Genomic DNA, 26,279 nt, shown 5'->3' on the forward strand with positions numbered 1-26,279 from the left:
AACATAATTAAGAATCATTAATGAAGGATTTTATTGACAGTAGGGGTCCTTAAGGCAAAATTTCTTAGCATGAAGAGATAAATCAAATGATATGAAAATTAAGTGTATGTTTGAAAAATCGTGCAATATACACTTATTTATACAAATGAAAAACATCACCCCCTAGTGGCCGATGTCGTGCAAAATTCTTAGAGATTTCTAAAGCTATGGGTTGTTTAGTTTTGATCGCCCTTCGTTAACCTTGTCTAACAGGTGTTCAAATGTAATTGGCAGATGGATACGCAAAAATCCTCATGGCACATTGGACATTAACACGACATGCATTTATAATAAAATATTTGTGGAAACCTCGAGAGAGCAAAAAGCTTAAATGTGTGTCAACATCGATGGGTAAAATGTAATAGTGGGCTCTCACCACTAGATGGAGGTATAGATTTATTGTAAATACAAAACGCAGCTGCTCAATTTGTCGAAAATCTTCCATTACATCTCCAGACACCACGACGATCCAGATCCATTGACCCAAATCCAGAAACTGATCTAAAATGTTAATTTTACAGTTAAAATAGTTGTTCATTAAAAAAAGAAAAAAAATGGAGTTTACCTCTCGCTTATCCTTTGGAAGCACTTAGTACATTTCTCTCTACAAATAGTATGGTTTATTAAGCAGTGAGTCACCAAGCCCCAAAACACCCAAAAGCCCAGACATCTTAAACCTCGAGTTGAATTTAAAAACTAAATGCATTAAAAGGCTGATTTTCTTTGAAGGTAATGTAAAACATTGAGATGCCTTCTTGTGTGTAAAAACAAATGTGCTGCGCTTCATCCAAATCTTTTGGAAACTACAGTAATTTCTGTAGTCCATCAGTACTGAATTTTATGAATCTTTTTCATTTATTGCATGGCTAGACTTACATTTATTGATGTAGAACAGTCACATTATCAAGTGAATCACTTTTTTTTTTATCTGTTTTCTTCACAAATTAATAATAATAAACCCTACGGCTTGTAAAGTTACAGAGAAACAACACTATAAACTCCTGTCCTGAAGTTTTACTAAAACGCTCTAGATAATCTCATGCATATTTTCACATATAGTAAAAATGTATTAAAAGGAGCACATTAATATAAACTAAAATGTTTTGCAGATGCACTGTATTATCATTACCCTCTGACCAATCAGAATCCAGAACAGCTCAGTGGTGGGACTATTGAGCTGAATGTTCTTTAGTGCTCCAAAAATTCAGGGTTCACTTTCAAAACAAATAAGCACTAAAATAGTTAGCTGCTAAAATCACAAAGGTATGTTTTCATCATCAGTAATGCGTAGCTGTCAAACATCAATTTGATTCTTGAACAACGAGATGAACTCGCATCAATGTAAAATCAGCAGTTTAACCTATGAGCTCGCCGGTTTTAAATTTTACTGTTTACTATAAAAGCCATGCGAGAAGTTTATTAGCGTTGATAAAATTAATTTTTAGGAATTTTTCCTAAACTTAAGTTGCGCACGATTTCCATCGTGGATCCAGATGGCATCATGGAAATCATTAAACGTCTCACTGGTTCTACTCCATTAGTGCATGAGTGTGAATTCCATACTGATGATGAGCATCAGACCTCCATCTTGGTCCACGTTTATTCTGAGATAACCCTGCAAAACAAAACCAAACAAAACAACCCCCAAAAAAAAAAAACACTGATCTGAACCGAACGAAATGAAGAATGAAAATCAGGCACATCTGCAGCCAAGTACAAAGTGTATTGTAAGAAAATAATTAGTTCGATCTGTCCTTTGGATGAGGAACAGCAGAACAGAAACATTCGCCACTGAAAAGTACAAATACACCAAACAAAAGCAAGCATGTCGTTTGAATCCACTCTTCCTCACTCGCGACTCTTCCACATGGCACAACATACACCAGCAGGTTAAACACATCATTAGTAAACACAATACACACTCACACACACTTCTATGACATTCCCACTGACCTTGAGAGCAGCGTCCTACTGTTTACTATAGATCCAGGATATTGTTCATTGTCTGAAAAAAGCTGATGCAAATACAGAAAGGTTTTATGTTGCTTCGTCTGAGTGTCTTCCACCAGACAGAAAGTGGCTCATGCTGTTTTTTCTTTTGCTCTGCTGTCTGGTTTATACGATCTGTTAGATAACTCCCAAGGAGCTTGAGAAGTCCACAGTTCACAAAGAGCTTTTCCACCAACATGGTGCATGGTGAATAATGTTGAAATGTTTCCAGCATAACAAGAGAGCAAGAATTGATCAGAAAACTGAAGTTTTTGATATATCATTAAAACTAGATATTGCAAAAAAAATAATAAAAAATGTTAAAATGACTATCGCAACCATAAATTCAGCGTCCCTGTTAAGATCAGGATCAACTGCACAACTGTACATCGAGAATAAATAGCTAAAAGTAATCGATACATGTACATACATCCTGTTCTCCCTCTCTCTGTGTGCTGTGTAGATTTTACTATGAATTCAACTCGTAAACACGCTCAAAGCCAAAATAAAATAGAACATTTAAAAAATTTGACTGCTTAAAAAAAAAAAAAATTATTTGTTGGTCTGCACCAACCAGAATCTGCACCAGCAATGTGTTGGTGGGAAACGGGTATGAAAGTGTCTGAGATTTGTATTTTTTTTTTTTTTGTAAGTGTTTTAAGTAAGAGGTCATGTCCAAAAATGTCCTTGCCCTCATACTTTTCAAGAGAAACAGTACAAACATATACACGGACAAGAAATTAAAAGGCACAATTAAAAACTGTTGTTTTTTTTTTTTAAAAAAGAAGAAGAAATAGAAAGGTGCAATATCATGCTCTTTGTCCATAAAATAAAAAAAAAAATGACAAGCATAGAATTTAGGTTTATGATAGCACCCATGAGGCTGCATCACAAATATGCACTTTAAAAAAAAAAAATTCTATATTATTAATAACGAGGAGAAAAAGTGCTTTGTGAACAGGATCAGTCAACTTTGACTGAGCCGATATGAAAGCCGTAAATCAAACATCATCTTCTATACGAGCAATGTCGGGGTCCGAGAAGCGTCTGGAGACAAGGAGGTTCTGCGGGATAGAGGAGGAAGACAAAGAAGAGGACAAGGCATCCAATTCGGGCCCAGAGCCCAAGAAGAGAGACTGGATGCTGTCTTTGCGGCGTCCGGGCCTGGGCCGTCTCTGTACGAGTGTGAAGGCACCAGCGGGCAGGCGCAGGGTGCAGGGGATGATGGGATATCGGCGCTGAAGCTGATTTCTGGAGGATGATAAAGCAGGAGTGGAGGAACTGCAGTTCTTAGTTTGTGATAAACTCAGCTGGGATAGCGAGGATGAGCTAAAGGGTTTCGGTTTATGGGTTTGCGGTATGGCTGTCATTCTACCTGGACAGAAAGGAAATAATAGCTTGGTTTAGATAGGAGAAGGAATCCCCACCCTCCTCTTCACAACAGTCATGCATCTACTCATGCAGTTATCAAACCTACTACAGACCCCATGCACAGTACAGATCAACATTTAACCCAGAAACACCAAGCTCATGAAAAGCAGTATATGAGGGGCATTAAAGCAACCACACAGCACACTGTAATCACTTGAAAAATTTAGCATTCAAAACACCTGTACAGGCAGATTAAGCATTATTGGTAGCACTACATACATTACAAACCACATAAGATGGATAAAATTGTGTCATGATGAGGCCATTCTATGAACTTATGTAGGTTACAGTGAGAGATTTGCAATTCAAATTATGTGTTCAAATTTCTTCTTTTTTTTTTAATTTAAACCAAATCAAAAATAGCTCCCTAGTCCTGTGTACGCCTGGATTTGAGATCCAGATTAATCTGAAAGTGCTGATTCTTTGTCTGTAGCAGTGGCTCTGACAACAGGGAAGGGGAACTTTTCAAAATTATGCAAATGTGCTCGTTAAAAATGGGGACCGCTCATTCTTGAGGAAACGCTACATAAACCGGTATCATTTATATGGTGAAGGTTTCTGCAGAATCTGTATTCAGATGTAGTGAAGTGAAGCCTGTGAGAAAGCATCGGCTTTGGATGGAGAGGAAGCAGGTTGATCTGGCACGCAACGCACAACTGTTCTCGTTCCTAATTACTGCTAATTTGTTTCTGCTTTCAGAAACATTATGAGCCAGAGTCTCTGAACTGAATGATCTTGCCCCACATCTCCTGCCACATTAACCGTTTTTTGGAAATCGTTAACATCAGCCAATGATATGCTGCACCATTACGTTTTTAGACACCTTCAAGGTTCAAGAAAAAACAGTGCTGTATTCAAACAAAATTTGTCAACTGTTGGCAAATTTGTAAAATAAAGTTTAGGAAACATTAGATAAATAGAAATGTATTTTCTACATTACAATCTGTATTATAATAGTCACAGCCCCACCATACACAATTTTAGGTTATTCTACCTACAGACCTTAGTGCCATGCTTTCTCATGAGAACATAACATCCAACCTCTAATAATATATACATGCATTCATAAGAGATCCAAACTCCCACAGACCCCCAACACACACGTTCGGTTTGATCAAAACCTGCTAGAGAGCAGCCGGCACCGCGACTCTCTTTAATGGTACCAGCAGCGGCCTCTCCACACCTGTATCATAAATGACACTGTGACTCATCATGCCAAGAGAAAGTCCAGAGACTATAGAAGCCAAATTGGCTGTACCTTAATACTGACCTTCCATGTCCAAACAGGGGGTACGGTCATCTAAAAGACTTTCTGAGCTAGCCGATGCCTCAGAGTCCAAATTCTCCTGATCTGAACCTGGCTGCTCCATATCTGGCAGCCTGCACACCAAGTCCTCTCTGAAACATACACAAACACATTCAGCAGAATGCCTTAATAAAAAAAAATAAAAAAAACCATTATATTTAGGGTTGAATACATACAAAAACTGTTCTTCACAATCTTTTCAGCACCATTTCTATAAAAATATTTTTTTTTTGCATACATGAATATAATGCTGTGAGAGACAGAGAGAGGGAGTGTAAAAGAGACAAAGAAAGAGAGATTCGGGTGGACGGGAGGACAGGGAGTGACGAAAGACCAGGAAAGTAAAAAAAAAAAAAAAAAAAAAAAGAGAGTTGTGTTTAATCCTACTTCTCTTGTTTGATGGACTTGATTCGCTCCACCAAGTTCCTCTCAGCCTCTGTGTCTGAGTCAAGTGGTTCATTCTCAGGAACTACACGAAGGTCAGAAGGTTTCTCTTTCACCTGAAGTGCACACACACACACACAGAGTTATTTCTGAATTTACAACTGTTTCCAATGTGATGCCAGGTCATTTTAGTTCATCCCTGCCCGTGCAGCTCCATCAAAAGTGCTTCTAAAACCACAGAGACTATTTCAGAAAGTGTGCAATGTTTCTCGTCTGTCAGAACATGACAGACACCATCACACATAACTGGATAAACAGCACAGTCTACATTAGGAACACCTGTGCAACCATGCAATTATCTAATTGACCAATAATATAGTACCAACACAATGCATAACATCATGGAGAGCATGCAGCTCCAGAGCTTCAGGTAATGAACACATCAAACATCAGAATGAAGAAAGTGATCTCTGTGACTTTTTACTGGAATGGATGTTGAGCTGGTTTGAGTACTGCCCATGTTCTGTGATCTTGCAACAGCCATTTACATATGGAGCATTTAAAAGACACCTATTCAGAGTGGCTTACATTTATCACATTTATACAACTGATCAGCGATGGGGTTAAGGGCGTTCCTCAGGGGCCCAGGAGTGGGAGATTGGTTTAAATGGGATTTGAACTTGACTTTTGGATACAAAGTCCAATGCCTAAACAATTAATCTACCACATCCCCACGTTATAATATTCACAGAGAACACACCGTTTCAGATAGCAAATGAAAATGATAGATAGTGCAAGGCTTATGACCCATGCAGTAGAAATTGTTAGTCAAGTCTTATAAAAACAAAACCCTTGCACAAAAAACCCACAAATCTCCACTAAGGATGAAAACTAGGTATTATGTAAACCGTTGCAAACAAAAAAATATGAAAGATGAAATGAAAATTCATGCAGTGCCATGACGACAACCCATAATACAAAACCCCACATTAAACAGAACTACACACACATGCATGCAGTGAGGGGGGATTTGTTAAGAGTGTGTTAGCATCTGCACAACATGCGGACTCGCATATACACACGGTGAGTGAGTACATGGGACTCCAGTTGAACATACATACCGCTACTCCTTTATAAGGAGAGGTAAACCTTAGAGGTAAAGGCCAGGTCTACAGAAACCAACACAGAAGCAGGGAGAAATGCGTCACAAATTGACAGAGCAATTCTTGCAGCTATACACACAAATACAGTAGACAGAGAGAGAAATTGTGAAAGAGAGCAAACAGACACATTGAAAGAGACAAAAATTGAGTAATATATAGATAGAGATAAAAAGAGAGAGTGTAAGGAGGCAGAAACATCCTGGAAGACAGCCATCATTCTTACTGTTTGACAACTGAAAAAATAGATTGAAATAAAAAAATTAAGAGATGGACAAAAAAAAATGGACAGAGACAAATAAATTGTGCGACAGCATTAGCTGCAGAAAGGGGAGATAAATAAATAAATAAATAAAAACAGACCCAGAAATAAACTGAAGGAGCCACAAAGAAAAAAAGGCAGAAATGCTGCAGTTGTGTGTGTCTGCACAGATGTTTAAATCCTCTCTGGTCTTACCGTGTTGCTTCGCTTAAGCTTGAGCTGGTTCTTTGCCAGCGTTTCAGCATACTCCAGTTGCTCAATCTCTTCCAGCCTTTCAATATATCGCCTCATTTGTTCATTAATCAGCATCTCTACACACCTGTGCAGCAGGAGCACACACAATCAGCATGTCTACACACCTGCACAACTATTACATTTCACACACAATTAGCAAATCTAAACACCTGCACAATATGCTCACATAAAAAAAGTATAAAAAAATTAAATGAAAAGACATGGCATGTCTGTTATAATCATTGCCAGTTGTCTTTGGACTGGCAGCAGGACACATACGTGGTTGTCTTGGCAACATCCTTCATGCTGAGTAGCGGGTCAGCACTGTCAGGGCCACGCAGGATACAAGGGGCAAAAACAATGGCCAGGGAGTTTGGGGTCATCCGGTTACTCTTCTCCTCTCTCGACACTCTGGAGGAAACAAATTGTTTATTACTGCAAACATTTTTACATCACAGGCAATAAAAGTAAAGTCAAGTAAAACACTCATGCTGGTATAAGAAAAATAAAAAAATGTCTTATTTATCTTTTAGAACAACAATGATTTTCAATTCTTCGGAAAAAAAAAATCATTCATTGTTACATTTAATTTCATGATTTAGTGATTAATTATGTAATATTAACTATAAAAACAAGAATCACACCCTCAGCAGGTTCTCTTTTTAATTATTTAAGAGAGGAAGAAGTTTCAATAATTTAACTGAAAAGAGAAATTCTGATTCATAAGCGTAATGTTTTAATGTATCCTTCAACCTAGATCTGGAGAAGGCTCACTTCCTAACGAACTCCTAAGCTACTCAAAACTACAAACACAAGGCATGAATGAGCTGTGAACACCAATGCCTCACTTTTTACCGAGAGGCTGAATTGCTCACCTGACTAAGTGGAAAATGAGTCTCTCCAGAGTCTGGTAGTGGGCTGTAGGGAGCTCCTCTATAATCCTGTAGATGGCCTGAAGCTGTTCTTGCTTTTCAGGTAATTCTGTCCAAAGAAATTCAAACCATTTAATTTAATACAGGAGGGCAAACACTCAAATGACAAATGACAAAACGATCAGCTGTGTGTTAACTTTAACCCTTGAACTGACCACTGGTAATATAAACAATCTACCATGGCACCAGACAACATGTAACATTAGCTCAGGTCTTTATAAATAAAATAAAAAAACATTTATGTAGTCATTCTCACCACACAAGTTTTCATTATTTTCCTGGAACAGTGAGTGAAAACATTTGCATTTTTTTATTTATCAAAAACAAAATCTAATATTTTATATGTTTAGTTACATTTAATGTTAAAATTCCAAAAATACAATTAATTCCTACTTTCACGTACATAATAGCAGCTACAAACAGTTATTCCCTCAACAGAAAATGCCACTTGTCATATTACTGTGAAACCGCAAACCTCCTCTGTCCACACGATGTTAAAACATTTTAAAGCAATAACGTTTCCACTTTTCCTGTCACAAAGCACAAACTTCTTCCCCAGATAAATATCTCCTTATCGAGTTATCAATCAACACGCACAGTTTTTATTCGATTTATGATTTAGGTGTTTTTGAACTCACCTACTGCATGGAGAAAGTCATTATAGTGATTAAATGTCATTAGGGGTTCAGGGAGCTCCCTCAGCCACTGTTTCACCAAACCAGTTACAGTGTGGATGGGGTAGTCCTCCAAACACACGGTATTAGGATCTGTAAAAACAGACACACACAGCTATAACAAAACACCACACATATTTATAAAAACAAGCAATTTCTCCAATATTTACTGTGATACATATATCTATATATATCATCAGTGTAATGCTACAATGAAATTACTCTAGATATGCTTTTAGTCTTACCCAGGACCCCAGGGTTCCTCCACATTTTTTATTTCAAAACTCCATACCTTTCCAGACTCAAATATGCAAACTCCATAAAGATTTTTTTGACCATTTTAAACATCTTAAATAATGATTTTAAAAGTCCAAAGTGTTCAAAGAGCCGGAAAGTATATACGCAGGTCGAAGTGTCTCGTGCAGGGCAGGAACGTTTGCTTTTTCAGATCTTTGTGTTAATGAGCAAATTTTGGGGAAAGAATGAAAACAAAAGTGTGGACACAGAGCGTTTTAATAGAAAAAAAATGCCGTTTTCAAATGTATCCGGATCCGGTGCCTTTGTTTTATAAAAAAATATTTTTACAAGTTCTTAATTTTATATTTTAGAAAACAGAATGGGGGCAATAGTACAGAAACACACATGTTTTCAAAAAAAATCACTAAAGTAAAATTCCATACTTATTTATACTTTTTAAAAATGTGTAGGAATTTTGCTTACCGGTTTCCAAAAGTTGCCGGAGCTCCTTTATGCGATTGGCTGCGCCAGATTTCCTGTAGATGCCCTCAGTGTAGAGGCCATTCATCTCCACCTGTTCTAGCAAAAGCTCCAGAACCATGGGAATCGGGACCTTATCAGTGACCAGACGGCACAAACGCACACCAAAGTGCTGAGAACTGGAGTCCTCTTCATTCTGGACCAGACATGAAGAAACAGGAGACAACATTTACGAAAACAAGTAAGTTTCCATTCAGAATTTTATTATTTTCCTGGAACAGCAAGTGAAAACTTGGCATTTTCTTTTTTATCAAAAACATAATCTAATATTTTAGCAGTTTAGTTACATTTAATGTTGCATGTCCAAAGAAAAAAATGTATCCCTTCTTTGCAACTAGACAGTTATTCCCTCACCAGAAAATGCTTGTTATTTTATTGAGAACCCACAAACCTCCTCTGCCCACATGATGTTCAAACATTTTAAAGCAATAAAGTTACAGCTTACACTGTCACAAAGCACTGACACTGACTTCTTCGTTAATAAATAGCTCCTTATCGACCTATACACTTATCACTACACACTAAATCGATTTATGTGAAGGGTAAATCGCTGCTGTATGAAAACTTACAATAAAAACAATAACATTAGAATAAGTGAATTCATTAAGTGGACAGCTTGTCAAGTTTGAGTGGTTGTACTGTAAGTTGTACCTTTTTTGAGCAGTAAGTATTACAATCTGTGACGATTTTGGACAGACACTTCTTGTGGCAAACCAGCTTGCAATCTGAAATGCAGACACCCAGTTGTAATTCCATTTTAGTTTCTTGTCTTTGACACTAACATCAGCATTGTGTAAATGGTATTAAAAGGTAAAATTGAGAACTTTATAATACAGCCACTATATTTAAATGTGAGTTTCTAAACATAAGATTTTAATAAGAAACAACAGATTTACCATTAAAGTAAATGATAATTTACACAGGATGCATACTCACAGCTGCACATGTAGGCTTTCTCCATCACCCAGATGTAGGAAGAGCACTGGTCACATGACTGCATTATGTTCACCTGGAAGTTGCTAAACACATGGTCCAGTGCACTTTCCGTCTAAACATGAAGAGGATGAAGGAAAAAAAAAAAAAGAGTAATTTCGTAGCTTTGTTGTTACCAAAAAAAGGGTTATGACAAAGTGCTGAATGTGCGTGAAGTGGGTGTGGCTAGTGTAAGTGAGTGTAAGCAGCAGCACTTACGTTCTTGTCTTTTTTCCGCCTCTTTTTCCGACCCTTTGGAGGCTGAAACAGATAATGGGGAAAAAGGTGGTAAAGATGATATCCTAGTTTAAACTTTATACAAAAAGAAATCCAAGTTCCAGGTTATGTCTATAGCGCTTTTCACAATGAACATTAAGAATGATAGGTAACTGATGGGTGTTTATCCCTGACAACAGACATGGCTACACAGCATTATATTTCGAAAGAAGATATATATTTTATGTCTTTTTCTACCTTCGCAGGTTCAGCCTCCTCCCTTTTGATCTCCCCTCGTATAAACCCATCCAGCACTGACTGGAAAAGATTGACAACAAGCTGCACCTCGCCCTTCTGCTGTTCACCCGCTAAGCTGTTCACCTTTTTCTGGTAGCCCCTCATTAGACTCTTATATCCAATGTGAGGCTCCTGCAGAAGAAAAAAAACAGAGAAAAGTGTAGTTTGTAAATGATTGCAGAAAACAAAATAAGTATATTCAATAATATAATCAGTTATATCAGCTTCAATCTAGTGAAGTATATCCTTCAGGGTAATCTTAACTTTAAAAGCCATACAAAGTACAAATATATACTGGTTTACTGTAATTTTCATGAAAGACCAACATTATGATTCTTATATTTAAACTTCTCGATATCACCATGCATTTGTTATATCTGTTTTAAATAAAAATGCATTGGCTTGTCAGACAAATTCTAATCCAAAGACCATGCAATTTATTTTTTTTCTACATTATTTAGCACATTTCCTCATCCCTACTTCAATGTAATTCCCATTGCCACCATTAGGCGTTAGTAAGAAGACCCAATAAAAAACACTACTAATGGACAATATAATTATATCTAATCAGGGCCACCAGCAGTAAAAGATCAGAGATCTGCCTTGAACACTTACTGAACGCGAATACATGCTTTTGATGTTCTCTCTGAACAGCATGGTGGCTGTAATAAAGATGTGCTCTGTCGCCGACAGGTGCTTTCCTCTCGAACGCAGGTCGTTCACCTGTACCACGCAGAAATGAACCAAAAAAAGCATTAAGCACTTAATTTCTTTGTTTTTGCACTATAATTTGTAATCAGTGTTGTTTATGGGACCTGATTTCCGAGAAACTCATCGAGATGCCGAAGCTCGTTGGCATTGGTGATCTCCCGGTCCAGTGAGGCGTTCCACTGCTCTGTGACCCGTGTGGCCCGGCTTATCTTAATAGTAGGATTTCGACTCAGGCGGCCACTGGGAGGCTCGGAATGAGGTGTGCGTGAAGATGTGATGGCTGTGTGCGTCAGACGGAGAGAAAAACAATCCAACGTGTTAGACAAATTTCCACTTTGTGAGTCTTTAATGATTCCAAATGCGTAACACTGCAGTTGAATTATTTGAAGGAAATAATAAAACTATTGAATATTTCCACCTTAAAAACACCCAGCAACTTACAGTGAACGCTCTCTTTTTCACTCAGACCAACTGCCAGTGTTAGATCTCCGTCTTCTGGAGTTTGGGCCTCTTTATGAGGACGTTTCTTCAAGATCTTCCTCAAGAAGCCTGTTGATCTGTAACACAAAAAGCACCTATTTGACAACTGCAAATTGACAAGAATGATACTATATAACATTTTTATTTATATATTAACAGCTCATTTACAGAGACTTGCACAGAGCACACTAAGATAAATGTGTAATTAATGTTTGCTTTCTTTTCTTAAAAAACCCAACCGACGCAACCTAAAGTATGATTGAACATGGAATCTGGTGGTGTCGGGCCAAAATCTCAGTTTAGACATGAACCCTTTTAAACACATTTGCCCATTCCAAGTACTTAATGATATGATTAATTGAAGGAATCTCTTTGTTCCCATAACTAGCTATAAAAGGGAGTAAAAAAATTTATGTCAGGCTCTTGAGCAGGTCAGATAAGCTCAGGCATGGCTGGTGTTTTCCCATGAGCTAGATGACTCAGGTTTCCTGTGCGATAACAGTTTGACAGCAATGACTGCTCACACAAGGACACAGCCAACTATTCACTTCAACAGGGGTAAGCACAGAATCATGTATTTCAAGCTTCTAATTTCACAATCTAAACCTCTTTGGTTTTATACATGTGATTACATCAAACTTTAGAAGCTGATGAAGTGAAACAGCACTAACTGTAACTTTCCTGATCAATACTTTCATAATTTTCAATTGTGTGAAATACCAGAATCTTTGGCACCACCAAACTGGAACAGAACATTTTTACATCAGCCTTTGTCTGAGTAGTTCTGGTACCAGATTAAATGTTCCCAAAGAATAAATTGTACTGTTACATCTTTTTCTCTATAATAATAATAATAAGAATCCGATGTTCTAATCGCACCTCTCAGGAGTGGGAGGATGGGCATGAAGGCTGTCGTCCTGCGGTGGCCTTTTCACGCTACTCACTCTTCCTCCCTGTGTACCCTCAACAACACGAGGCATGGGCTGTAAAAGGGATACAGAAATAATCTCAATTACTTACACCACGGTTTCACCAGGTGTGCCGATTCTTCAACCAAAGGCACAGTGCATTTACAGTTTTAAAAACAATCAGTTAGCACCACCACCAGGATTATAAACTGCTTTTATTGTCTAGACTGAACACAATTTTAAGAATATGCTTATTCTCAGATAACAATCAGAATGTTATTGTTGAAGTTTGCATTTTTAAGCCAGAAGCCTTGCCTCATACCCTAAGAAAAATCAAAATCAAAATTATTATGCACATCAATATCACATCACATTCTCAACAGTTATTAATTACTGAACAGAGAATAAGGAATATGTAAGCGATCGTGGTTGGCAGGAACATCATAAGCATGTTTGCTCCAACAATGAGACTAGCGCTTCATTTTGCTCTACTACAGAAGGAAGAGTTCGCAAAACAAATCCTTTTTCACTCGTCAAATAGTATTTATTTTTTCGAGACAACTAATTTGTAGAAGTTAGTTAAACTCACTCAACAGAAAAGCTAATTCACTGGAAAAAACAAAACAAACAAACAAACAACAAAAAAAGAATGTAAAAAATGTTTGGCCTAATAAATGGTAAGAATGTAGTATTGAATCAAAATAGAAAATAAAAAAAATTTGTAAAAACGATTAAATAAATAAATAAATTTAAAACCAAACACAATCTGAAGTTGACTAGCAGTTTGAATATGATTAGTGAATCTTTTGGATGATTAGTGTATGAAAGCCCTAACAGCAGCCATGCTTGATTTCTTGTTGAATAGAAAAGGAAAAAAAGGCAGGCCCTTTCATTGATTCTTAGCACGCTCATTCAGTCTCCCCAAGCAGCTCTCGACTCTGAGTTAAGATACGTGACCTGCACAGGATTAGTTAGAGAGAACCTCCAGAACTCCACATCCTCCATTTCTGCACTTTTTACATTCAAGCAGTTACGTACAATGCCAAGTCGGTGTCTGCGTCTGGGACACTTCCGACAATGCACACTGCCCTGAGTGAGCCAGAGAGCTTGGTTTAATAGGTAGGTGATGTTTTACAGATAAACAGAAAAGAAAAAAAAAATACTTGTAAACACTCTACCTGCAAAACTGCGGGGACATCTGAGGTTTTAAACTCTGTAATGTCATCAAAAGACCGGGAGGTCCTGAAAAACACAGAGGAAAATAAGAAAAATAATTTCTATGTTTGAGATATGATATAAATCTAACAACGGATGATGCAATGATTATTGTAATTGGTTATATCCACTTATTTCTACAGTGTAGGATTGGTCTATGGAATCATTCGCTGACTTATGAGTAATAAAACAAAAAAAAAAGCACTGTGCAATAAGCCATACTTTAACATGCTAGCTTTCTTATCTTCTTGGTGTCTGGTTTCTTTCAGCATAATCTCAGGCTGGGTGTTGCTTTTTTCTCGGCTTGGCAGTTCCTTGGTCCATGGAGTGTGTTTGGGTTCATTAGATGCAGGCACATCCAGGGGTAAAGTCGAGGGTCTGACTGGGCCGGTTGCAGCCTCTTTCTTTACCATCTCTTCATCTTCAGCCTCCTTCTTAGGCTTTTCATTCTTTTGGGATATGAAGGTGTACTGGTCAAGCTCTTTGCAGCGCTCATCTTTGCCTGCAGCAGCTGCACGCACACTCTCCCTCTGGTTGTGTTCTAAACCACGCTGCCTCCTCAGCTCTCTCTTTTCCTGACTCCGGGTGGTGGGAAGTTTCCCAATTGGTGGTGTTTTGGGCCGCCCTAAATCAGGATGAATGGCGTTAGGTGTTAGGTTATCAGTTTGTGGGCTTTTTACATAATCTTCTACAGAAACACTGATGGATGGTTTAGGGAGGGGAGAAATGGAAATTGTGCTGTGAGCAGTAGCTGTATTCGGATTCAATTTTTCTGGTGTGGTGGTGATAGAGTCCTTGTTTGCTTCTTGTGCATCTCCCATAGCTTTATTTTGCTTCTCTACAACAACCAAACTCTTACTGTGCTCAGGTGTTACTTGACTATCCAAGAGCTCTGCTTTATGCTGAGGACCAGCCTCAGTTTGCTGGCGTTCCTTTTTCCCAGAGGTCTGTGCTAAATCATTCTGACTGTAAATTTCTAAGACAGCCTGATTATTAAGTTGCAGAGCTGGTGCTTCCTTCTTTGTCTTCTGTTTTAAGAGTTTTGCTGCCTCCTCCTCTGCTAGCTTCTGTTTAATAGCAAGCTCTTCTGCATCTTTTTGTTTCTTTGCTTCCTCTTGTGCCCTCCTGGCAGCCTCAGCTGCCTCTCTCTCTTTTCTGGCTGCCTTCTCAGCCTCTTGTGCTTTTCGGGCCCCCTCTGCTGCCTCTTGGGCTCGTCTGGCTGCTGCTACCTCCTCTTCTTTCCTCTGTCGAGCTTCTTCCTCTTCTCTCTGACTCTTATCTTCCTTCAGAGAATTGTACCTAAAAAATTAGAAAAAAAGAAACAATTAAAATACAAAGAACATAACTATCCCAGAGGGCAACGTAAACATTATCTTTAATCCTTTCACCTTCTTCGAGCCGACTGGCCTCGGACCAGGGCCTGGACTTTGGTTACAGAGGCTCGGCAACTCTGGTATTCGGCTCTCCGTTTGTATCCTCGCCATGCAGCTTGAATCAGAGTCGCTGCTCTACACCGTCTGCTGCGGCATTCCCGCCAGGAGTGCTACACCCAAAAATACGTGCTTAGATGCAGATTCACGTTTTCAATGTGCAATATACAAAAACTTTGCATTTACCTGAATAATTATGGCTGCCTGCCTCATCCGTATGAACTCCCTTCTCTGCATTTTAGCTTGGAACCAGCGCTGCAAGAAAATTATTTTGTGCATGACGTCTTTGTGGAGGGTGTCCTGAAGCTTTTGCCTTTCTAGCTCTTTAAGATACACCTGTAAAAATCAAAGATGCAGAAGCTTACAAGAAGTGCAGGATAGAGAGTTGTAATGTAACAAAATGAGCACATCTACAGTACATGTTATCACAATATATAATATATGATCTACAACGATCAGGCATAACATTATGACATAACATTTCAACAACTGAAGTGAATAACACTCTCTCTTCATCATGGCACCTGTTAGTGTGTGAGATATATTAGGCAGCAAGAGAACATTTTGTCCTCAATGGTGATGTGTTAAAAGTAGGGAAAAATAGGCAAGCGTAAGGATTTTGACTAGGGCCAAATTGTAATGGATAGACGACTGGGTCAGATCTTCTCAAAAACTGCAGCTCTTATAGTGTTCCCAGTCTGCAGTGTTTAGTATCTATTAAAAGTGTTTAAATGAAGCAGCAAAGGTGAACCGATGACAAGGTCATGGGCAGCCAAGGCTAATTGATGCAAGTGGGGAGTGAAGACTGGCCTGTGTGGTCAAATCCACCAGAAGAGCAACTGTAGCTGAAATTGCTGAAGAAAATAATGCTGTAAATGCTCGAAGGATCAGAACTGTCTTGGCAGCAAAAAGAGGATCAACACAATATTAGACAGGTGGTCCATGTTATACCTGATCGGTGGCCACAAAGTTATACCTGGTCGGTGTATAATAGCTCACGAATTCCCTACAATATTTAATTAAATTAATTTTTATTCATTTTTTGCATTAAAAAACAAGTGTAATATCTATACATTTATAATTCTTTAAAGTTTATCCCTAATGAGCATCAATTGTAGCATTAAAATACTGTTCCAAAAAAATCAACCTTATGATCCTGAATTAAATATAAACAAAGCCTGTAGTTCAAAAGTTCCTCGTTAACACTGTCTTGCATGCGCTGTTATTTCTAAACAGGAAAAAGGTGGACCTTAGTTTTGCCGATCTGGTACGTCTTGGGGTCGAGGTTGAGGTTTTGAAGCAGCGTCAAGATTTCTTCTGGAGTAGACGCTTTTTTTGGCAGCAACACGCGAAACTGCTCAATGAACTCCTGTATCAGAAATACATTTTAATACAACATTTTGTATAAACTGAATATACACAAGACTTTCTATAAATTCGAACATCATTATATTTCTGAACAGCGTCAAATGACATTCGAAAGCATTGAAATACATGGAAGGTGTACCTGAAAGGTGTATTTGGCAGCGTATCCTGACCTCCTGATGCGCACTGTCTCTAGCATGCCTGTGTAACGTAGCTGCTGCAGAATCAGCGCCTCGTCAAAAAACATCTCCTTCTGCTCACACACACACACACACACACACACACACACACACACACACACACACACACACACACACACACACAAAACATTACATTTACTGCATTTGTCAGACCCTTTTCCAGAGCGATATACATTAATCTCATTCATACAACTGAGCATCTATGGGGTTAGGGGCCTTGCACGGGTCCCAGGAAAGGCAGCATGGTGTAGCTGGGATTTGAAATTTAAATGCCTTAACCACTAAGCTACCACCTCCCCACACTTTTCACATTATTAGAATTTCTATCTGATAAATACGAGAAAGAGCCCTATTCAGTATTCTTAAGTTATAACTTTTCAAATAATTAGTTATTACTTATAGTTTTGCCTGGTGTGACTTTGTGGTACATGTAATGAATTTAGAGCCAACTTCAACAGGAGGAGTTTCCTGAAACTTCCTGGTTGGTAGCATTTGCTTGCTCTGTTAACTCCTGATAAAAAACCTCTTACCAAAGATGTTTCTTTTCTATTAATCTCAACTCTATGGAATCAGAAATTTAGTCAATACAGTTTTCTTGGTCTAAACTCTAGAAAGAAAGCGATTTGATTTCTACTCACACTCTGCAATTGTGTGCTGTTTTGTTTCATGCAATAATAAAATCATGTACAGTGTGTTATCAGAGAAAGGATCATTCTGGCACAGTGTAAAATGGCACTTATGTTGCCTTCCTGGTTGTAGCAAAAATGGCAAATGTACAAGTATTAATATTAGCAATAATTACTCTTACCAGATATGCAGACTAAAAGATCACTAGTTAGTCACTAGAACAATCCTGCTTAGAGTGTACACTGGGTATCTATCTATCTCAGGAATGAGCTTTGTGTGTGTAAGTGTCTGTAAGAATGAGGAATGCAGCACCTTTTCAGCATTTGAACGTAGACAGCGGATGAAGAAGGGTTCAGCCTTCGCCAGGGTTTCCAGCAGCTTACCGAGGGAGGTCTACCAGAGAAAACATATGGCTTATTGCTTAATTCACATCTTGTTTGATCACATTATTAATTAATTAATTAATTTTTCTACACAAAGTATGTGCAGGTGATGTGATGACACATAAAACTAGCATAGCATTTTAAATACAAACTGAATTTGTTAGACTTTGGTCCATTTGCAAAGACTCCAAATATTGTACTATATTATTAGCAGACAAACTAAATCTTTAGCATCATTTCTGCAGAACTTGTGTATGAGCCAATGGATTTTACATGGTTTACATAAGTTTTAGTTGTGAGAAAAAAAAAAGGTGTACGCGCGTTTGCTGGTGCATGTTTGGTGAAAGGAGCTGTACCTGGAACTGAGCACTAATACTCGGGGGCCTCTTCTTCTTGTGTAGGTGGAGCAGAGGCTTTGTGGTGCGGTCATGAAGGCCCACGATAAACTTCAGTGAGCGAGAGTCCAGCAGGTTCTGCACAGCACATGCATGGTCAGCAATGGATACAACACGGATGCTAAAACGTTTACGCAAGGTAGAACCCCCCTCAACAGAAATGGTATTGTATAATAGTACAAAAAAAACTATTTATAAATAAATAAAATATTGTACCTTCGGAATCAGCTGCTTGTTCTTTGTGTTCTTGTTCTTCCTGCAAAGGAGGAATAGCGTGGTTGAGTGTGTGGTGGGACGGGGCTGAGGGAGGTTAGTACGTTGTTATTGCAAGTCATGCACGTGCATAGGCGAGGGGGATTAAAGGATGCATGTGAATAAGACTGAAGAGAGAGAAGGGGAATGATGAAGAAAGGAGAAGAGAAAATTATGGATCCTTTTTTTCTTGAGGACAAATTGTATATTTTGATTGCGAATATATTTGACATTCTCGTGTAAGAAATGCTTGCCTGTAATGAATCAGGACTCCTGTTTTCTCTGACTGTTTAGGCTATTACGGTTCAATTGTTTACTCGTATATTTTTCCGCTGCATTTTGGTTGTTATTGAAATGACCTACACCTTTTCTGAAGCATTCCGAAACTGCAAGTCCATCAGCACTCCTGTTACATTTGTAACCTTAGATAATTGAAAATGATTTGCCAACAGGAATGGGACAACACGGAACCACAATGGCACAAAAAGGTAATTACTAAAGAAAATGCAAACAGTGGCTTTGCACAAATATTAATTTGTGGTACCAAAATTTTTTTCCTCACATCAATTCAAGGTCCTAAATTTTGAATGAATTCATAAGAACAAAGTCAAAAAATGTGTACATTTAAAATAGATAAATAGATGGACTGGAATTACATTAAACAACAAAAACACGAATCCCAAAATCTTTTCCCCTGACTAAAAAGTCCCTGTTTGTGAAAATGACAGACTACATTAGCTAGATCATGCAGCGGGTTAGCGGTTATGTCTCATTTCTAAGAGACAGTGGGAGGTGTATTTGTAGGTTAGAACAAACACAAGCGTGGCAGGCAAAAACAATTCAGGAGAGCCTAACAAAGCTCGAGGTTTGTAAACACTTCATTCTTTTAACTGAAGCAGCTGGGCACAAATTAGTGCCAAACGTGTTAGGAGGGTCTATTAAAGCAGTATGGCTTTAGGAGCATTCATTATAAATTGTACTTTTACGACTTAAGTCAAAACAAAGCTTAGCCAAGAAAACAGCGTCATTTGATACAAAATGTGACGCTGGGGACAGCAGGCGAGTGTCAGGGGTCAACAGTTACGATGTCTCTTTGGACCGACTCACTGAAGAACGTGACGTGGGAAGCGCAGGCGACCCCAGGACTGAAGCAGCTTTCGTGGGTCTTCGCCATCCAACTGCAAGTCCTTAATGGAGTTGATAATTTGGGCGTGCATGTCGCTGATTCACATTTAGTGAGGGGGATGTGTAGATGGAATGAGGTAGGATGTGGTAAAAAGGACAGAAACCCAAACGTTAATTATGCACCGCTGGAAAGAAAAGGTTCCTCCACCAAAGTGCGCACAGTCTAGATATAATACATTTTACTCTCTCTCACACACACACACACACACACACACACACACACACACACACACACACACACACACACAGAGCATGGTAGCAGATGAAGAACCACAAGCAGCTTAAATTCTAATCATAACCACAACAGTGTCATGAAGGCTCGCCATCGTGCCTTGCGTGACTGTGACTCTCATCTGCGACCACAATGCTGAACTCAGGGCTCTTAATCAGAAGCATGGTAGTGCTGTTATAAAAAAACAGGGGGGAAACATTGACGTGAGAAAGTCCATGCAGGTGCAACTCGTGATATTGGTGTTAACTGGTGCTGACTGATTGCCTCCATGTGGTCCATGCACTTATAAAACCTACCACACAGCTCAGAGGTCAAACAGGATGTGCTGGCAGAGAAGGCGTTGAGACGACACACTGATAAACCACTAGCCTGACTTTTATTCGCCTAATAAATACTGCCTTTACTAATGGCATGATATAGAGACCTGTCTTATGATTAAGTCATTTCAATTTATTCCTCTGTCTCACATTTGCATTAGACCACACTCATCCAATCGTGGATTCAGTTCAGTAATAAACAGACTACACTGTGACGCTAACTTGCTTATTGTCCGAGCATGCATTAACTTCAAAAGAGAAAAAAAAGATGCATGCAATGTTTATAGCTGTTGTAAAAGAGAACAGGAACTTGTTTCACAGATGTTCCACATAACATGTAATTATAAATAGATAAAAAATAAAACAATTGTAATAATGAGAAAAGTGCTGTGGTCTAAGAGACTCAAAGACATGCTCTAAGAAAATAATCAACTTTGGGGATGTTAACAGTATCTCTAAAAGCTTGCAATAAAAAAAACAACAACTGCAATCTCCTCTTATAGCTCCAAAAGCCCACAGCAGTTTAGACATGAAAGCAATTTACTCTAATATGTAGCTGTGTAGTCAGAGGTTATTGCTCCAACATGGTGAAGAATTTCTCTGGCCCTGTGCTCTCGTTTGTCACCAATAACCACAAAAACAGCCAGCCTTATTTGGACAAAGTATTTACCACCATTATTTATCCGATAATATTTTTGCTGCATCTGTGGTAAAGATAGACTAAGCTCCAATAAAATCCTGAGTGAGATTTGCACAAGTAGCGTACTTGCACATGAGCTCATAAACTCCATGTCCCAGTCTGGCCTACTGCAGACAGCTGCTCCTGCCAGACCCCGAGCTGTGCTCTAGCTCCTCCACTTACTTTTTACTCTCATAACTAGCAAAGATGTCCTCGAAAGCCTCTAGGGGGCGCTCCTCTGAGAGATCAAAAGAGAAATCGAGCATAGAGGCCCGGCTGTGAAGCAGAAACAGCACACAGGCAATCAATTATCACAGAATGGACTCAAGGAGGCTGATCTGTGAGCAACTTTTTTTCTCAAAGGAGAAAGAAAGAGATAGATGGTCAACAGGAGAACACCACAGGTATTCATAGGGCAATAAATGCACAGCATCTAATCATCAATTTGGGATCATAGGATAACATGTATAAACTATATGACTTGAGGAGAAAATGTTGCTATGATTGGGTAAACTTGTGAGAACCTGCCTGTAGTGCGCCTCCGGGAGGCGAGACATGTCACATGATCTCCACAAATAAAAGCAAAGGACAGGAAGAGATCATGTTCCTCACAGCACTTCCTGCTATGGCATTAGATAATTATAATCTTAGTTTAAGCCTCACCGATACATCCTCTCGATGGGTGTGTTGGACCGCTGTAGCTCTCCCAGTGGAACTCTTGAAACAGGTCTAACCACACCTGCATGGAAACACACACACACAAATATATGCCACATGCACAGAAACTTTTGATGTCTATTGAAACAAATTCAAGACTTGCTGAATTCCTGACTCAAACAATACCTCCTTCTGTTTACTTTGTTCTTAGCCTGTGCGTTTAATAGACTCAAATCCAGACGTGCGTCACACACACCACACTTTCATGTGCAGGCTAAAAATAAACCTTAGTGATTTTTTTGCACTAATCTGATTCTGATCTTAAAAAGCCAAACTCTATGTACCGGAGGTTTTCGCAGCCCACCGGCGTCCAGCTTCATTGAAGGCAGCAAGAGCACGAATGGCAGAACGGAGGATGCCCCAGCGGAACATCGCTACCGGGTCCATGCCAATCAGCTGGCGCACGTAGGCCCGATCACTGCTGCGCAACAAGGCAACGATGTCTGGCCGCATGTGGTCTGTATTCTTCTCCCGGAAATCCTGCCAAAATGTCAAATATAACAGGCGTCAAACACGCTAGGGAGCAACTGGCAGGTGAGCACAACAGCTGTAAAATACCTACCACTTTATTTATTTTAATAAAGAAACCACATGGGAGGATGGTAACTAATCAGTAAGTTACTGTCACCATCTGATGTATTTTACTTTTTATTTTACTCCGAAAATAAAAGATTCATTTACTTATACTAAATGACATGTCAACTATTTTAATATCATTGTCATATTTTATCCTTATATAGTTACACTTTTTCAAAAATCCCCGCTCAGCGTTCCCTTACCAGACTATTTTCCTCTCTTAAAAATAATCAAAAAAACAACACAGCTCGTCATGTTACCATATCTCCTTATAGACGTCACCATATCACCGATTACACATTTGTTCTGTCTACGTTATGCATCTACTTTACAAGTTTCTGAAAATTAGTAGATATTGCAGGAAAGATAATAGCTAACACCGGAATGAGCACATAAATGTAAATGTGATATGCACTAAGGAAAATACAGAATTCAAGTGTTGTAGTATAATTCGATAAGCCAAATGTTCCTTACTAGTAGATATAATTTCAAGAGCATTTAATTGTTTTGATGGAGCATACATGCACCGGTCTTAGTAATAAAGGGGGGGCTCACAATACTTCAGCGTTATATGACATACAAAAGAAAGACAAAAAGGTAAAAATGTTATACAGCTGTAGATGTTACCTTGATCTGGTACTTGACCTTTCCAGCAAAATGGCGGATAACGAAAGCTGGCTCCATCACAGGTGTGGCCACAAAATAGTGGTTTCTCTCATGCTGCTGCTTAAATTTTGCCAGCAAGGTTATATCTGTGGCATGGGGAAAACTAAAGAGATGCGCAGAGAAAATAAACACAAATAAGAAATGGAGAGAAAATATTTTTTCTAAAGTAAAGAGCATCTGTTATGACATGTATGTGTAATACAGAATGAAATGTTGAACCTGTTTTTTAACAGGAAAGGACAAATCAGTATCAAATGGGACAAGATCTCTTGTTCAGGCTATTGTTTATTTGTATTTGTCCACCCCTAAAGAAGCAAGACTAATATAATAGTTAGATATTCTAGCCTTACTTGCTCTCCTCGTCGAGTAAATAGAGGAGTCCGGTGGGTTTCTTGCTGATGAGGTGAATGCAGCCTACGTTATCAGTGTAGTCAATATTGTGCCAAGTAATGCCCTCAGCCTGATACTCCTCCTGCACAGACAAAATGCTACAACAATAAATACAGTATCTACCAGACTTTCATTCATGGCACAGAACTCCACTACAAACAAAGCAGAATAAAAAAAATTCACAAATTAAGTGTCGGTGTTAAAGAAAAACATGTAGCCTGACCTGCTCCAACGTGAAGATGTGCTGGTTAAAATAATACTGTAGCTGTTCATTAGCGTAGTTGATGCAGAACTGCTCAAAGCTGTTGGTCTCAAAGTCTTCAAAGCCAAAGATGTCTAGAACGCCTATAGACAAACACTGTGCAAAAAAAACAGATAAAAGAGAAATGTATGAGCACACATTCTGAAGCGTGCTGAAGTCCTCTGGCTTTATGAACTTAGATTAAGAAAATATGAATCATTATTAGTGCTGATTTGATGCCTTGTTTTAATCTCAGTGTTACTATTATTAGTAGTGCAACGTTTTTCCCCCGCATTGTTCCAGTCAAATCTACTGAGATACACATTTCTATACTTTCTCATGTTTAGTCCCTCACAATTGTTGGGTATCGATATTCATATTCCAATAACTTTAGCTTGATTTTCTTGGTCTTAAAGGTTCTTATTTGGACTTTATATACTGTTTGAATGCACTGATGCAAGAGTTATTACATTACATATTGTTTCAAAATATAGAGCAATTGGGGAGGCAAGGCAGCATTTTGTTTAGAGTGGCAAAATGCCTGGGTGTGGCTGCTATGCTCATGCTTCTGTGCCGGAACCAGTCACACTCCTTTCCTCTCACTGCAGTTTTAGTTCAGACATCTACAGTTTTTACTTAGGTAAATGATCAAAAAGAAAGCACAAGTCTGTGCAACAATAGCTTTCACATAAAATACTGAGACAGCCAGAGTTTTAGTGATCAGTCATTTAATCCACTTATGAAACAGGAAAAGGATAAAAATATGTAAGAATAATGTGAAACAGTTTCAGGTCTGATGGAGAACAGTGCAACATCTCACCGGCACAGATTCCTCCATGTCCTTCTTATTGAGAAGAGCATGATTGATGCGCAGGACAATCCAGTCAAAAAGCGCACTGTACAAAGACTTGGCCATAGAGTCCCGGGCGGTGATCGCCTAAGGAAAAGAAAAAAATTATTCTCTCAATCTGAAAAAGTTTTCATACATGCAGTTCATTTAGTATTTTTGCAGGGACAAGGAACTGAGGGGGGTGAAGTCATTCAGTCCAGTGACTTTGCAAATTAAAAAAAAGGGTGAATACTTCCATAAAGTGCGTAAAATATTGAAGAAATGCCTGCTGTACCTCACTGTGGCTGTAGGGAAGGATCAGCTTATCATTGACCGTCACCGCTTTCCTCTTTGTGAGCGCCTCGACTAGCAGCTCCTCTTTGACCTGCAAAGCACACACACAACAGTACACTAAACTTCTTGTAATTTATATAAACAGATATAAACTATTAAACTGCACTAACTGTATGTATGCATGCATTAGATGAAATCTCTCACAATTAAAATGGACAATCTCGAAAAAAACAAAAAAAACAAGAGAGAAAATGTAACAAATTAAGAAAAGAATTAACCAAACACAAAAAAAGGTTTTTCATCATTATATTGCCTCATTATAAAAAAGTTATACTGTTTTTATGATTACATATATCTACTCAGTATGCTGTGCTGATGCTTTACTGCAAATCACTCAGTTACCTTGAGGAGTTCAGAGAGGTTTGCAAGCACCTCAGGTGGTCCCACATCCAGGCCCTCATCCCTGCCTGTGGCTTTCTTGGAGTAAGTGACATTGCCCAGGTACAAAATTGCTGACAGCACCGAGAATATCCTGAAAGAAAAAGCGACTTCTTTTAAAACCACTCATTAAAGATAATTATACCAGTGTTATTATGATCTCAATTCTGATATATGAATCATTTAAGAAAACAGCAGCTCTGTCAACAGTGTAACTGTAAATTACAGGTCTTATATTAATGCAGGTAATTCATAGCAATTTCCACAGCAGATGCTCTACATACAATAAAAATTTTAAACTAAAATGATTTGAAGCAGTTCCTTTAGGTAAAGCTGTAAGTCATCTTTAGGGCAAAGAAGTGCATGAATTGCTTATTTCTGTGTAAAATAATAAGCTGTGGATTTATCCTTATACTACCTTCAATAGAGGAAAAAAACAGACTGGTGAGGTAATTTTTATTTATGGCTGCTATTAATATAAATCAGAACGGAAACTACTTAGATATACACATTAAATAAAAAAAAAAAGCAAACTCAAATTCTTTTGTAAAAAAAAAAAAAAAAAAAAAGTGTGTCGCATTAGGAACAATAACTCTGATCAGCAGCAGGCTGGTGTGCAGAATCAGTTTCTTTAATCTGCCCAATACTGAGTGTTTAATTCCTTACATAACAGACACTGGGTCAGATATGCACTTCCTCTTCACCCAATGTAAACTATGAATCAACATTTGCAGGGCGTGAGCAACAAGCAGTATGCACTACTAAATGCAGTGACTCAAAGCTGCTGAGCTTCACAGTCGTTTGTTTACTTCTAATGGAACGCTCAGTGCAAATAATCTCACCCAGCCCCTAAACGCCAAGATATGCTGAAAATCCAGAATTTGCTTCTCTGGATTAGCAGTGGACCTGCACAGTTAATGCAGCTAACAAATCTAACAATCAAAACAATATCCAGGTCACCAGGGATGCCACTAAGCCATGCTTATGTGGTTTAGAACACAGTGAAACTCAGGGAAAAAAAAACCCACCATTAAACTGAACACTGGGACATGAATCTCTGTACAGGGTTCAAACAT

The 26,279-nt window shown here is 38.6% G+C and overlaps 1 protein-coding gene across 18 annotated transcripts in view; it reads right to left on the reverse strand.

The window, feature by feature from the left end:
- Positions 1 to 1,743: 1,743 nt before the first annotated feature.
- LOC124391671 (unconventional myosin-IXb) overlaps positions 1,744 to 26,279 on the reverse strand; it is a 57,598-nt gene continuing 33,062 nt past the window's right edge. For 3 of the 18 annotated variants that reach the window (XM_046858381.1, XM_046858380.1, XM_046858398.1), the window contains 36 exons: positions 25,168 to 25,297; positions 24,767 to 24,856; positions 24,463 to 24,579; positions 23,625 to 23,759; positions 23,362 to 23,483; positions 22,973 to 23,114; positions 22,054 to 22,249; positions 21,716 to 21,791; positions 21,236 to 21,328; positions 19,747 to 19,860; positions 18,604 to 18,643; positions 18,349 to 18,465; positions 17,922 to 18,002; positions 16,925 to 17,035; positions 16,667 to 16,786; positions 15,604 to 15,753; positions 15,376 to 15,530; positions 14,210 to 15,286; positions 13,951 to 14,014; positions 12,744 to 12,847; positions 11,826 to 11,941; positions 11,489 to 11,664; positions 11,289 to 11,396; positions 10,635 to 10,805; positions 10,380 to 10,421; positions 10,125 to 10,236; positions 9,840 to 9,913; positions 9,132 to 9,324; positions 8,376 to 8,504; positions 7,681 to 7,786; positions 7,085 to 7,216; positions 6,767 to 6,890; positions 6,271 to 6,318; positions 5,153 to 5,265; positions 4,730 to 4,857; positions 1,744 to 3,403 (listed from right to left, as the gene is read on the reverse strand). In XM_046858381.1, the coding sequence (XP_046714337.1) occupies positions 3,030 to 3,403; positions 4,730 to 4,857; positions 5,153 to 5,265; positions 6,271 to 6,318; positions 6,767 to 6,890; positions 7,085 to 7,216; positions 7,681 to 7,786; positions 8,376 to 8,504; positions 9,132 to 9,324; positions 9,840 to 9,913; positions 10,125 to 10,236; positions 10,380 to 10,421; positions 10,635 to 10,805; positions 11,289 to 11,396; positions 11,489 to 11,664; positions 11,826 to 11,941; positions 12,744 to 12,847; positions 13,951 to 14,014; positions 14,210 to 15,286; positions 15,376 to 15,530; positions 15,604 to 15,753; positions 16,667 to 16,786; positions 16,925 to 17,035; positions 17,922 to 18,002; positions 18,349 to 18,465; positions 18,604 to 18,643; positions 19,747 to 19,860; positions 21,236 to 21,328; positions 21,716 to 21,791; positions 22,054 to 22,249; positions 22,973 to 23,114; positions 23,362 to 23,483; positions 23,625 to 23,759; positions 24,463 to 24,579; positions 24,767 to 24,856; positions 25,168 to 25,297 (5,380 nt within the window). In that variant the 3' untranslated portion in view covers positions 1,744 to 3,029. Of the gene's footprint in view, positions 3,404 to 4,549; positions 4,643 to 4,717; positions 4,858 to 5,152; positions 5,266 to 6,270; positions 6,319 to 6,766; positions 6,891 to 7,084; positions 7,217 to 7,680; positions 7,787 to 8,375; positions 8,505 to 9,131; positions 9,325 to 9,839; positions 9,914 to 10,124; positions 10,237 to 10,379; positions 10,422 to 10,634; positions 10,806 to 11,288; positions 11,397 to 11,488; positions 11,665 to 11,825; positions 11,942 to 12,743; positions 12,848 to 13,950; positions 14,015 to 14,209; positions 15,287 to 15,375; positions 15,531 to 15,603; positions 15,754 to 16,666; positions 16,787 to 16,924; positions 17,036 to 17,921; positions 18,003 to 18,348; positions 18,466 to 18,603; positions 18,644 to 19,746; positions 19,861 to 20,155; positions 20,228 to 21,235; positions 21,329 to 21,715; positions 21,792 to 22,053; positions 22,250 to 22,972; positions 23,115 to 23,361; positions 23,484 to 23,624; positions 23,760 to 24,462; positions 24,580 to 24,766; positions 24,857 to 25,167; positions 25,298 to 26,279 lie in introns of all 18 variants that reach the window. The other 15 variants (XM_046858389.1, XM_046858388.1, XM_046858390.1 and 12 more) reach the window with 15 other exon arrangements.

Source organism: Silurus meridionalis, chromosome 9, assembly GCF_014805685.1.
Source record: "Silurus meridionalis isolate SWU-2019-XX chromosome 9, ASM1480568v1, whole genome shotgun sequence".
Classification (NCBI taxonomy): domain Eukaryota; kingdom Metazoa; phylum Chordata; class Actinopteri; order Siluriformes; family Siluridae; genus Silurus; species Silurus meridionalis.